Here is a 12,584-nt window from a genome sequence, read left to right as displayed (position 1 = left end):
ATACATCTATGGGAAGGAGCATATCAATTGTAAGATTCTATAACATTTTGGCTGCAAAAAACAGTTACCGAATACAGGAGGTGGGGTTAACCTCCGTGAAGCAAATTCGTGAATTAAGGATCCCAGACAGTCTGGGGGAACTATGCAACACCAATTCACCCCCTAAGAGATAATCAAATTACCCAATCAAGCACAATGGAAATCATGGGCCCAAAGTCAATGCAAAACCAGTGATAGCACATCATCACACCCTAATCGAGTTACTGCTGACTAGCCCAGCAAAAACACTGACAAAGGAGACCTTTGAAAATCAATGGACAGAACAGTTTAAACAAAGCCCAAGAACTGATTTGGCGCAAAGATAAGGATGCCTGTTTTAGTATCATTGAAGGCCTGTTCTGGCAGTTCGGTGTGCTTCTAGAGACACTATTAAGTTAGCAGTCTCGTTGCCTAAGTTCTAACCAGCCTCGAAAAGTGGGACCCCGAAACATCGGCGAAAGGAATCTCTAAAACCCAGAAGGACAGCACCACGACAGCAAACAGGCTGTCAAAACAACGATTGGAAAGTTGCGGGCCATCGCGACCAACCAAACAGTCAAGTGGAACCAACCCGACAAAACCGAAGATTTTCCACTCTACAAGCTGGTCCTATGCTACCAAGGGGTACAGACTACAGAATGTGGACAACTAAGGCGAACCCCGGAGTTGGGGTTTGGTGAGCATGGCCCCTGAAACCCCAGAGCTATAACTTAGTTAGTTAGGGGAATTGGAGGGGGGGGGGGGCTGGGATAACTTGTGTAAATGTATCTGCATTCTCCTCTTTACCCCATTTAGAGTTTAAGCTGTATTCTTTTCCCCCACAGGCTGTAGTTTGACATTTTATTCAATGTGTTGTACCCCTCAGTGTGTAAGGGTATTCCTATTCTGTGTGTGTTATTAAAGGTGTGCCTTTTACTTCTTTTTAAACACAATAAAGCCATACCTGCTTCCTACCTTGAAACCGATTGTCTGTCCAAGTCTGTCACAGTCCCTTCATAATTCCAGTGTCTAGAACCAAGGGTGTGGGAGCGATTCGGAACCGCTCATTTAAGGTCAGAAGGGAAAGCTGACCCCCTGAAAACCACCCCTTACACTAGTCACTGCCTGCCATTCTGAAAAGGATCCGTTTATTACCACTCTTTGCTTCCTGTCTGCCAACCAGTTCTCTATCCACGTCAATACATTATCCCCAATCACATGTGCCTTAATCTTGCACACTAATCTCTTGTGTGGGACCTTGTCAAAAGCCTTTTGAAAGTCCAAATACACCACATCTACTGGTTCTCCCTTATCCACTCTATTAGTTACATCCCCAAGAAACCCTAGAAGATTTGTCAAGCATGATTTCCCTTTCATAAATCCATGCTGACTTGGACCGATCCTGTCACTGCTTTCCAAATGCGCTGCTATAACATCTTTAACAACAACAGCTTGGAAACAGCATTTGCCATTACCGAAAAGGACGAATGTATTTTAGAGCTCAATGCACAATAATACAAGTCAGTGATCACTGCAAGAATTGCAACTCAATATACAACACAGTGACTGTGAAAACTAGCCAGCAATCACCATTTTGTACAAGACACATTTCACACACGGCAGGAAACCCACGACTCACCATAATATTGCTCATAGGCCCTGTCTCGCCTTCTCCATATGTGGAGATGATGACGTTAACATTCTCCACAATACGCTGGAAAGTTTGGAAAAGGGCCTCAGGATCAAGCTGCAGCTCCAGGAGGGCACGGTCCATCTTGTTCATCATCAGCACAGGCATAATCCGCTCTGCGATGGCCTGACGCAACACTGTTTCAGTCTGTACACACACCCCTGAAAAATGAAGTCCAACTCAATTACTCAAGAGGCCCTCTCCCTTTCAGAAAAAAAAACACCTTTCTTTAACATTTTGGTGGTTTGTTACAAGCTTGTGCGGCTGGATATTTAATAGTTTCACTTTAAAAAAAAATGATGGAGCAGAGTCTGGTCAATCAATAACACCTTCTGCCCCCAAGAATAAATGCATGACCACCATATTAAATATATGACCACTATTTTAAACAATACACTGCACTGGAATTTCAAAGTAGGGAAGAAATGCACTAATTTAAAATGGTGACATTGACTAAAATTGACCAACTGTGACCACTAAGAATTTAGTTGATGGCTGGATGATCAGACTGCAAGTATTTCTCCACTTGTTGAAAAGTAAAAACAAATAGATCTTAAACTCTAATTTTACCTGAGACACAATCTACCACAACAAGAGCACCGTCAGTGACACGGAGAGCAGCTGTTACTTCAGATGAAAAGTCAACATGCCCTGGTGAATCAATCAGGTTGATAAGGAAGCCACTACCATCCTTGCATTGTTTGATGAAGGCTAAGTCATTTTCTGACAGCTCGTAATACAGAGAGATAGCCCTGCAAGAAAAAAGCAAGAAAAAAAATTACACCTGATTTAAAAAAAATTGAACTTGGTTCTTAAGTACTTATGATTGTCTCTATATACAAAGATGAAACAGTAGAAGCACCTGGGAATATTTAATGTCAAATTCTTAAGTAGACTTCACATTATGGCCACAATTCCCCACAAAAACTTCATTTTAACCATGTCACTGCTGAGAATGATCAGTAAGATACAGTCATACAGAAAATAGGTGCTGGAGCAGGCCATTCGAGTCTGCACCACCATTCAATATGATCATGGCTGATCATGCAACTTCAGTACCCCACTCCTGCCTTCTCTCCATACCCCCATGATCTATTTCGCCGTAAGGACCACATCTAATTCCCTTTTCAATATACCCAACGAACTGGACTCAACAACTTTCTGTGGTAGAGAATTCCATTGGTTCACAATTCTCTGGGTGAAAAAGTTTCTCCTCATCTCAGTCCTATATGGATTACACCTTATCCTTAGTCCTAGTTCTGGACTTCCCCAACATCTGGAACATTCTTCCTGCATCTAATCTGTCCAATCTCGTCAGAATTTTATATGCTTCTAAGAGATTCCCCCTCATTCTTCTAAATTCCAGTGAATATAAGCCTAGTTGATCCAGTCTTTCTTCATGTCAGTCCTGCCATTCCGGGAATCAGTCTGGTGAACCTCCGCTGCACTCACTCAATAGCAAGAACGTCCTTCCTCAGATTAGATCAAAACTGCAAACAATACTCAAGGTGTGGTCTCACCAAGGCAGTAAGACCTCCCTGCTCCTATACTCAAATCCTCTCGCTATGAAGGCCAACATGCCATTTGCTTTCTTTACTGCCTGCTGTACCTGCATGCCAACTTTCAATGACTGATGTACCATGACACCCAGGTCTCGTTACACCTCCCCTTTTACTAATCTGTCACCATTCAGATAATAATCTGCCTTCCTGTTTTTGCCACCAAAGTGGATAACCTCACATTTATCCACATTATACTGCATCTGCCATGCATTTGCCTACTCACCTAACCTGTCACAAGTCACCCTGCAGCATCTTAGCATCCTCCTCACAGCTCACACTGCCACCCAGCTTAGTGTCATCTGCAAACTTGGAGATATTACATTCAATTCCTTCATCTAAATCATTTATATATATTGTAAATAGCTGAGGTCCCAGCACTGAACCTTGCGGTACCCCACTAGTCACTGCCTGCCATTCTGAAAAGGACCCGTTTATTTCTACTCTTTGCTTCCTGTCTGCAAACCAGTTCTCTATCCACGTCAATAAATTACCTCCAATACCATGTGCCTTAATTTTGCATACTAATCTCTTGTGTGGGACCTTGTCAAAAGCCTTTTGAAAGTCCAAATACACCACATCCACTGGTTCTCCCTTATCCACTCTACTAGTTACATCCTCAAAAAATTCCCATATTTCCCAGTAACCGGGCACCAAGTGAGTCCTCAGTCTACCCTCTTGGCCAGGAAAAGTGTGTGAGACTTCATAAAAAGAGCCAAACAAATCTGCTGCATACATGCACAATTCACAAGCACCCCCAGCCAGCTCCTGGATCCAGGAACACAGTGCAAAAAGCATTCATTTCAGTTGATCAGAATTTACCAGTTTACTCCTCTTAATTTAAGGTCATTTTATATTAATCGTTTGACAATTCAAGGTTTTTAAAGCACCAAATTCTGACTTTGAGTAATTTATATTACTCAATTCAAATGATTGTATAATTCATTTTTTTAGTGCAAAAAAAAAACTGATTTATTAGACTGTAGTCCATCAGGTCAGTGTAAACATTGAAGTTTGCATAAATAGCTGCAATGACAAGATTGCTGAAGCACCAAGTAAATAGCTGTCTATTTTCAGTTACTTGTTCCATACACCAAGTGTTGACTAGGTGGCTCATATAGAGAGAACATCAAAGTGGACTAGATGGGCCAAATGATCTGTTTCTATGCTGTAATTTCCCATGATTCTACATTCATATAACAGTATAAGAGGAGGACACAAGTTCAAATTAGTAAAAGGTAAATCTAGGACTGATGTCAGGAAGGTTCTTCATACAAAAGAATAATCGCATGGAATGGACTTCTTGGTGGAGCGGTGGAGACAAATCCCTGGAAACGGGTCACGGGATAGATTCATTTTTTATCTTCCACAGATTACAGCCCTCCCCTATAATAAATTCCCTTATATCTGGGTGCCACAGTGACACTTACGTAGATTTGATCGTGATGCACCTTTCTTGTTCATCTTTGCGGGTGTCTGTAAACCTCGTTTCTCCTGCACGGGCTGAAGCGATGATTCCTGCTTTACACACCAAGGAGTCAGTTAAAGTAGATTTGCCATGATCGACATGGGCAATTACAGACATATTCCTAATGTTGGATTTTCTGTCCATAATCGTACGTATCTGATCTACTGTGAAGTTAACCTATACAAGGAAATGGAAAGGCAGTGCGTAAGAATGTTTTTTTTAAAAAAAGGGCTTTGTGATCCAAGTTAGCTTTTACAGACAAACAAACCTTACATAAAACGAGAGGATAGAATTGCCTTCTAAGGAGGCAGACTTTTCACACATTTTGTAAGTACCACGTTATCATAATACAAGTCATACTTTCTAAATACTACAAAGCAACATTTAAAGAGATTTATACATTTGTTTAAAGTAAACCATTTTACTACCAGAAGATTTCGTAAGACGGGCTTTAAAAGAAAAGCATAACAAAGTTTCAACTAAATGGCCCCCCCCCCAAACAGACTGCCGGGTTAACAGAATCAGCCTTCGAGTAGCTGGGAATATTTCACTTTAACGCAACAACATTCCTTTCGTTGTTACTTAAAGACCAGGCTTATTTTTTTTTTAAATAGCTGTTACCAGCAAGAAAATTCACTAATAACTTACTAGGAATATCCAAGAAAAGGAAGGTTTGTCCAAGTGGCAACTGACCTAATTCTTGCCTTTGAAAGCTATTTTTATTTCTTTGAACTTTTTCAGAATTCACCTAAATATAACCATGGAAGGCCATTTACGATATCCATCCAGAAGGACGCTACACTCAGACTGTAGCATCTTATTTTTTTGATACATTTCCAGGGATTTGTCTCCACCACTCTTCTAAGAAGTCCATTCCATGATTATTCTTTTGTATGAAGAACCTTCCTGATATCAGGCCTAAATTTATCTTTTACTAATTTGAACTTGTGCCCTCCTCTTAATAGTGGAAGAGTTTGAGGGCATTCAAAATTTACCTTTTTCATACCAGTTACTATCTTGTAAACCTCTATAAGATCACCTTTCAATTTCTCCAGTCTTTCTTCATTTGACGTTAGGGGTCAGACATGTGCCTCTTCTCCAAACCCCTGCCAACACTTAAGTGCCTCCTTTGCACGCTGGTGACTAGAGTGGATATAGTACTCGAGATGCGGTCTGACCAGGGCACTGTTTGAGAAACACTTCCTCTGGCTTACACATTGATTTCTTTGTGTTCTATATGTCAGTCTTGGCATATTGTGTTCAAGCTGCATTCCAGAGATTTGAACATGTAATCAAGACCAATGCTTCAGTGCAGTAGAGAGAGTGCTCCGCTGCTGGAGGTGCTATCTTTCAGTTAAACCAAGGCCTTGCCTGCTCTCTCAAGTGGACTTAAAAGATCCTGCGGCACCTTTAACAAAGAGCAAGGCATTTCTCCCGGCGCTCAGGCCAATATTAATCTCAACCAATATCACTGAAAAACAGATTTATCGTGTTTGTAGGACCTTGCTGTACTCAAATTGGTTACCGCATTTTCCTATATTACAACACTTCAAAAAGTACTTAATTGGCCGTAAAGCACTTTGGGACATCCTGAGGCTGTAAAAGGGAATATATAAATACAAGTTATTTTCTTCTTCGTCACTAAGATTCCACTCAGCTGCCTCCCCCTTCTCAACCATGCCAAACCTCCTCAGTGTGCCCGAGCCCATTTTGCATACCTGCACTAGTTTTGCTCCTTTCTCCCTCAAGTCCTTGGAGCTAATCTTGTCCATGAGACCCACCTGCTGCTCCTTGATCCCATTCCCACTAAACTGCTGACCACCCAACACCCCTTCCTGACCCCCTCCCCTCCCCTCCTATGCTAGCTTGACCTCAGGTACCAAACACCTCCTTTCAAAACATCCATCATCGCCCCCAATTCTCAAAAATCCCATCCTTGAGCCCTCATTCTGGCAAACTGCCACTCCTTTAAAAAAAATACTGGTTCGGCTTCAACTGGAGTATTGTGTCCAATTCTGGGCACCGCATTTTAGGAAGGATATGAAGTCCTTCGGGTGGGTGCAGAAAAGATTTCCATGAATGGTTCCAGCGTGAGGGACTTCAGTTACCGTGAATAGACTGGAAAAGCTGGGGTTGGTCTCCTTAGGGCAGAGAAGATTGGGAGGAGATTTAATAGAGATGTTCAAAATCATGAGGGGTCTGGACAGAGTAGATAGAAACTGTTCCCATTGGCGGAAGGGTTGATAACCAGAGGACACGGATTTAAGGTGATTGGCAAAAGAACCAAAGGCAACATGTGGGAAAACTATTTTACGCAGTGAGTGGTTAGAATCTGGAATGCACTGCCTGAAAGGGTGGTGCAGGCAGACTCAATCGTGGCTTTCAAAAGTTAGATAAGTATCTGGAGAAAAAAATAACTTGCGACGGTGCTGCAACCATCGGATGATTCTATAATGCACACTTTATAAATAAACAAACCGCAATGATGTAACTTTAAGGTGGAAACGCGCCGAGCAGGAAACAGAAGGCGATCCGAAGAACTTTAAAATTTCAAACTGTATTTCATCCCGAGACCGCCATGTTAAGAAAAGCCGTTGGAAGCAATTCGCGCCACGACAGCCTGAGGCCTGAATACCCCCTCTCTCCCTCCTCGCCCCCGTCATCGATGAATAAATAACCACCCCGTTTCTAATTATATCCAGGAAATATAGGTGTGTGGCGGTAGGTCGGACGCTACCCGATTTTCCCCCGATGTGGCCACCGGTGAACACTCACCATGTTTGCGGATGCCGAGTGGATTGTGCTTTAAACGGACAGCAGCAAGACGCACCTCTCGGATGGAAGGCCGGGCCGGGCACGACCCGACACCCTGCGTCTTGACGTAAGGACGGGCATACGCGCACGTTGCCTTGAGCGCGCGCAGAGCACCAGCCCAGTTTGAGCTTGGTCTGTATTCTGTTTGAACCGGCTCTAATTTTTTTTGATTATAATTGGTCAGGTTATCTGCCCTGCCAATTGCAATAATCTCTTCGCTAGTAAGAACACTTTGTCTACCTCTCCTTATAATTTAGCGATTCTTGCAATACTTGCTTTTTAAAATTATTTGTTCCTGGGATGTGGGCATCGCTGGCAAGGCCAGCATTTATTCCCCATCCCTAATTGCCCTCGAGAAGTTGCAGCCTTCTTGAACCGCCGCAGTCTGTGGTGGAGGTACTCCCACAGCGCTGTTCGGGAGGGAATTCCAGAATTTTGACCCAGTGATGATAAAGGGACGGCAATATATTTTCAAGTCAGGATGGTGTGAATTGAAGGTGATGGAGTTCCCATGTGCCTGCTGCCCATGTCCTTCTAGGTGGTAGAGATGCTGTGGAAGAAATCGATGCTCATGGAATTTCAGAATATTTTAGGCTGTAAACTTATATGCTGCACTCTCATGTCTATTCTTTTAAGTGCCAATTAGGATGACATGGTGTCATCAATAGAAGGGGCACAAATCATATTGAACTTTACCCTACTTTTTGCTAGCTCAATCCAAAACTATTCCCATTCCCATTCCCATTGCCTTGCATCTTCCTCTGCTTCATATATTTAGATTTATCAATTTTTCTCTGCCACAATTATGTAAAAGTATAAGAACATAAGAATTAGGAGCAGGAGTAGACCATTCAGCCCCTCGAGCCTGCTCCACCATTCAATGAGATCATTACTATCATCATAGGCAGTCCCTCAAAATAGAGGAAGACTTGCTTCCATTCTAAAAATGAGTTCTCGGGTGACTGTAGTCCAATACGGGAATTACAGTCTCTATTACAGGTGGGACAGACAGTAGTTGAAGGAAAGGGTGAATGGGGAGTCTGGTTTGTCACCAACTGTCTGCGCTTAGTTTCTGCATGCACTCGGCAACGAGACCCGAGGTGCTTAGCGCCTCCCAGATGTTCTTCTTCCACTTAGGGCGGTCTTGGGCCAGGGATTCCCAGGTGCCAGTGGGCATGTTGCACTTTATCAAGGAGGCTTTGAGGGTGAAACGTTTCCTCTGCCCACCTGGGGCTCGTTTACCGTGTAGGAGTTCCGAGTAGATCATGGCTGATCTTCTATCTCAACTACTTTTCCTGCACTATCCCCATGTCCTTTGATTCCTTAATATTCTAAAATCTATTGATCTCTGTCTTGAATATAATCAAAGACTGAGCCTCCACAGTCCTCTGGGGTAGAGAATTCCAAAGATTCACAACCCCCTGAGTTAAGAAGTTTCTCCTCATCTCAGTCCTAAATGGCCGACCCCTTATTCTGAGACTGTGACCCCTGGTTCTAGACTCTCAGCCAGAGGAAACATCCTCCCTGCACCTACCATGTCAAGCCCTGTAAGAATTTTGTATTTTTCAATGAGATCACCTCTCATTCTTCTAAACCCTAGAGAATATAGGCCTGGTCTACTCAATCTCTCCTCATAGTGACAATTATATCAGCCCTGGAGTCTGTATCTCAGCATTAATTACCATCCTGTGGTTATTAGTAACTTATCATTAACTGCCATCCAGTGTCAGCTGTGGCTCAGTGGGTAACACACTCACCTCTGATTCAGAAGGTTGTGGGTTCAAGTCTCACTCCAGGGACTTGAGCACATAAATCTAGACTGATACTCCAAGGGAGTGCTGCACTGTCAGAGGTGCCATCTTTTGGATGAGTTGTTAAACTGAGGCCCCGTCTGCTTTCTCAGGTGGATGTAAAAGATTCCATGGCACTATTTCAAAGAAGAGCAGGGGAGATATCCCTGGTGTCCTGGCCAATATTTATCCCTCAATCAACATAACAAAACAGATTATCTGGTTATTATCACATTGTTGTTTGTGGGAGCTTGCTGTATGCAGATCGGTTGTCTCTTTCCCCACATTACAACAGTGACTACTTCATTGGTTGTAAAACGCTTTGAGACGTCCGGTGGTTGTAAAAGGCGCTACATAAATCCAAGTCTTTCTTTTCATAGGACAATCTCCCCATCCCAGGAATCAGTTTGGTGAAGCTTCGTTGCACTCCCTCAATGGCAAGTATATCCTTCCTTAGGTAAGGAGACCAAAACTGTACACAATACTCCAGATGCACGTATATATTTAAGCAATAAAAATTACTACCATAATTTCTCATCAGATAGTATCATAGAGATGAACATGTATTATTAATGAGGATTTTTGAACAAGATGGCACAGAGTTTCCATTCATTTCTGCAAGTAATATCAGTGCAATCCAAGTGGAATCAGCCGAACTAATGTAAAAGATTATGAAATTTTAAACATAAGTGAGTTGAGCCCCAAATCACTTGTGCTCGTGTTTTCTGTGATCTTTTACGTAGGTTCAAGATACAATTTGTCCAGATCAGGCCCTGCCCACAAAACTGGCCACACAACCAAGCCAAAATTGCGTGATTGCGCTGGTTGGGGAAGGCACTTCAAATTGCGCTAATTTTCTTAGGCGCACAGTAATAGGCACGTTTAAAGTTTTTTTTTAATATCAAAAAGAATTAAATTTACTAAGAAACTGACTGATGTACACCAAAAAACTATTAAATGGTTCAGTGTAATTTTTACAAATCATTTTGAATGATTTTAAATCATGTTGCTCACAGGTGGAGGACTTTAAAAACAACATATTATTTTTGATGATAAACCGACTTTCAGCTATATTAATAAAACTGCAACAGGCTACCGCTCTTAAATATATCAAAGAATACTTTTTAATGGAAAGAAACAATTACATTCTATTACGCTGCACGATTTGTGCTGGTTCATGGAAGATTTTACATTTGATTATGCAAATGAATTTTGGCGGAAACTTGAACTGTAACCTAACCAGCACATTTTGGGAGCGGTTTCTTGATTGCGCCCAAAGTGTAAACTCTACCCCAAGTGCTGTTCTTACAGCACTGGCTACGGTTTGTCATTTTTTGGTGTATCTTTGCCTACCAGCAGAGAGAGCTATTGGAACACAACATATTCCTCAATGAAATGTCAAGGGGAATGTTTCGCCACGGTCATTTTTAGCAGAATCAAATAGACCTTTTTTAGATGCAATTTTGTTGACGATAGGAACAATGGCTCACTGGGTATAGAAAGTATAGACAGTAGCAGAAATATGTTGTATCGAATCTACAGCACAGAAAATGACCTTTTGGCCCAATTGGTCTATGCCAGTGTTTATATTCCACAAATGCCTCCTCCCACTCCAATTACCTCTTCCCATCCTACCTCCTTATCCTTTTATTCCCTTCTCCCTCATGTATGCACCTAGTCTCTCCATAAATGTATCAATGCTGTCTGTTTCAACCACTCAACATGGCACCAATTTCACATTCTCACCAGTCTCTGTAAATAAATTCCTTCTAAATTCTTTATTTGGTCTGTTAGTGGCTATCTTTTATTTAAGGCCCTTGTTTTGAACTTACTCACAGGTGCAAACAGTTTCTTTACATCCACCCCTTTATAATTTTAAAGACCTCCTATCAGGTCATTTTTTAAAAAGACATTTATTTTCAGGAAGCGGATGTCACATACAAGGCCGGCATTTATTGCCAATCCCAATTCCCCTCAGAAAGTGGTCGTGGGCTGCCTTCTTCAATGATGAGTGGTTTGATAAACTGAGTGTCTTGCTAGGCCACTTCAGTAGGCAGTTAAGAATCAACCATATTGGTGTGGGACTGGAGTCACATATAGACCAGACCAGTAAGAACAGCAGCTTTCCTTTTCTAAAGAACATCAGTGAATCAGTAGAGATTTTGTGACAATTTGATAGCTTCAGGGTCATTTGTATTGATATTAGCTTTTTATTTCCAGATTCTAAAAAAATAACTGAATTCAAATTCTCAAACTGACTAACTTGCGTTCTCTAGATTATTAGTCCAGGCCTCTGGATAACTAATCCAACAACATAACTACATAATACCTCAAGAGGTCTCCTTCCAGAGATAACAGCCTCAGACTGCTCAATCTTTCCTGATAGTTGCATCTTCTCAATTATGGTAACGGCCTTGTAAATCTTTCCTGCACTTTTGCCAGTGCTTCAATATAAGAACATAAGAAAGAAATAGGAGCAGGAGTAGGCTATTTGTCCCTTCGAGTCTGCTACACCATTTAATAAGATCATGTCTGATCTGATCATGGACTCAGCTCCGCTTCCCTGCCCGCTCCCCATAACCCTTTATTCCCTTATCATTCAAAAATCTATCTCCGCCTTAAATATATTCAATGACCCAGCCTCCACAGCTCTCTGGGGCAGAGATTTCCATAAATTTGCAACCCTCTGAGAGAAGAAATTCTTCCTCATCTCAGTTTTAAATGGACAGCCCCTTATTCTGAGACTATGTCCCCGAGTTTTAGTTTTCCCTCTGAGCAGAAATATCCTCTCTGCATCCACCTTGTCGAGCCCCCTCATTATCTTATACGTTTCGATAAGATCACCTCTCATTCTTCTGAACTCCAATGTGTATAGGCCCAACCTACTTAACCTATCTTCATTAGTCAAACCCCTCATCTCCGGAATCAACCGAGTGAACCTTCTCTGAACAGCCTCCAATGCAAGTATATCCTTTCTTAAATACGGAGACCAAAACTGTACGCAGTGTTCCAAGTGTGGCCTCACCAATACCCTGTACAGTTGCAGCAGGACTTCTTTGCTTTTATATTCTACCCCCTTGCTATAAAGGCCAACATTCCATTTGCCTTCCTAATTACTTACTGTACCTGCCGCCTGAGGAAAAGAGTGTTTGAAGACCAGGCCCTCAAAACTGCCACCAAGCTCATGGTCTACAGGGCTGTAGTAATACCTATTATGTTCCTAACACAGATGAGACTGCACACAG

General features: G+C 42.1%; 1 protein-coding gene and 1 long non-coding RNA gene across 2 annotated transcripts in view; one reads left to right on the top strand and one right to left on the bottom strand.

Annotated features, from left to right (window-relative positions):
* The window catches only part of LOC139237765 (elongation factor 2-like), a 49,531-nt gene extending 41,913 nt beyond the window's left edge, over positions 1–7,618 (bottom strand). Inside the window, exons 1-4 of the mRNA XM_070866952.1 lie at positions 7,511–7,618; positions 4,698–4,912; positions 2,279–2,460; positions 1,658–1,869 (exon numbers count right to left, since the gene is read on the bottom strand). Of these exons, the coding sequence (XP_070723053.1) occupies positions 1,658–1,869; positions 2,279–2,460; positions 4,698–4,912; positions 7,511–7,513 (612 nt within the window). The 5' untranslated portion in view covers positions 7,514–7,618. The remainder of the gene's footprint in view (positions 1–1,657; positions 1,870–2,278; positions 2,461–4,697; positions 4,913–7,510) is intronic.
* LOC139237776 (uncharacterized) overlaps positions 7,414–12,584 on the top strand; it is a 34,969-nt gene continuing 29,798 nt past the window's right edge. Inside the window, exons 1-2 of the long non-coding RNA XR_011588516.1 lie at positions 7,414–7,616; positions 9,720–9,796. This is a non-coding gene — a long non-coding RNA (uncharacterized lncRNA). The remainder of the gene's footprint in view (positions 7,617–9,719; positions 9,797–12,584) is intronic.

Source organism: Pristiophorus japonicus, chromosome 2, assembly GCF_044704955.1.
Source record: "Pristiophorus japonicus isolate sPriJap1 chromosome 2, sPriJap1.hap1, whole genome shotgun sequence".
Taxonomy (NCBI): Eukaryota; Metazoa; Chordata; class Chondrichthyes; family Pristiophoridae; genus Pristiophorus; species Pristiophorus japonicus.
Note: the sequence above shows the minus strand (reverse complement) of the source record. Positions and strands in the feature narration are given on the sequence as shown.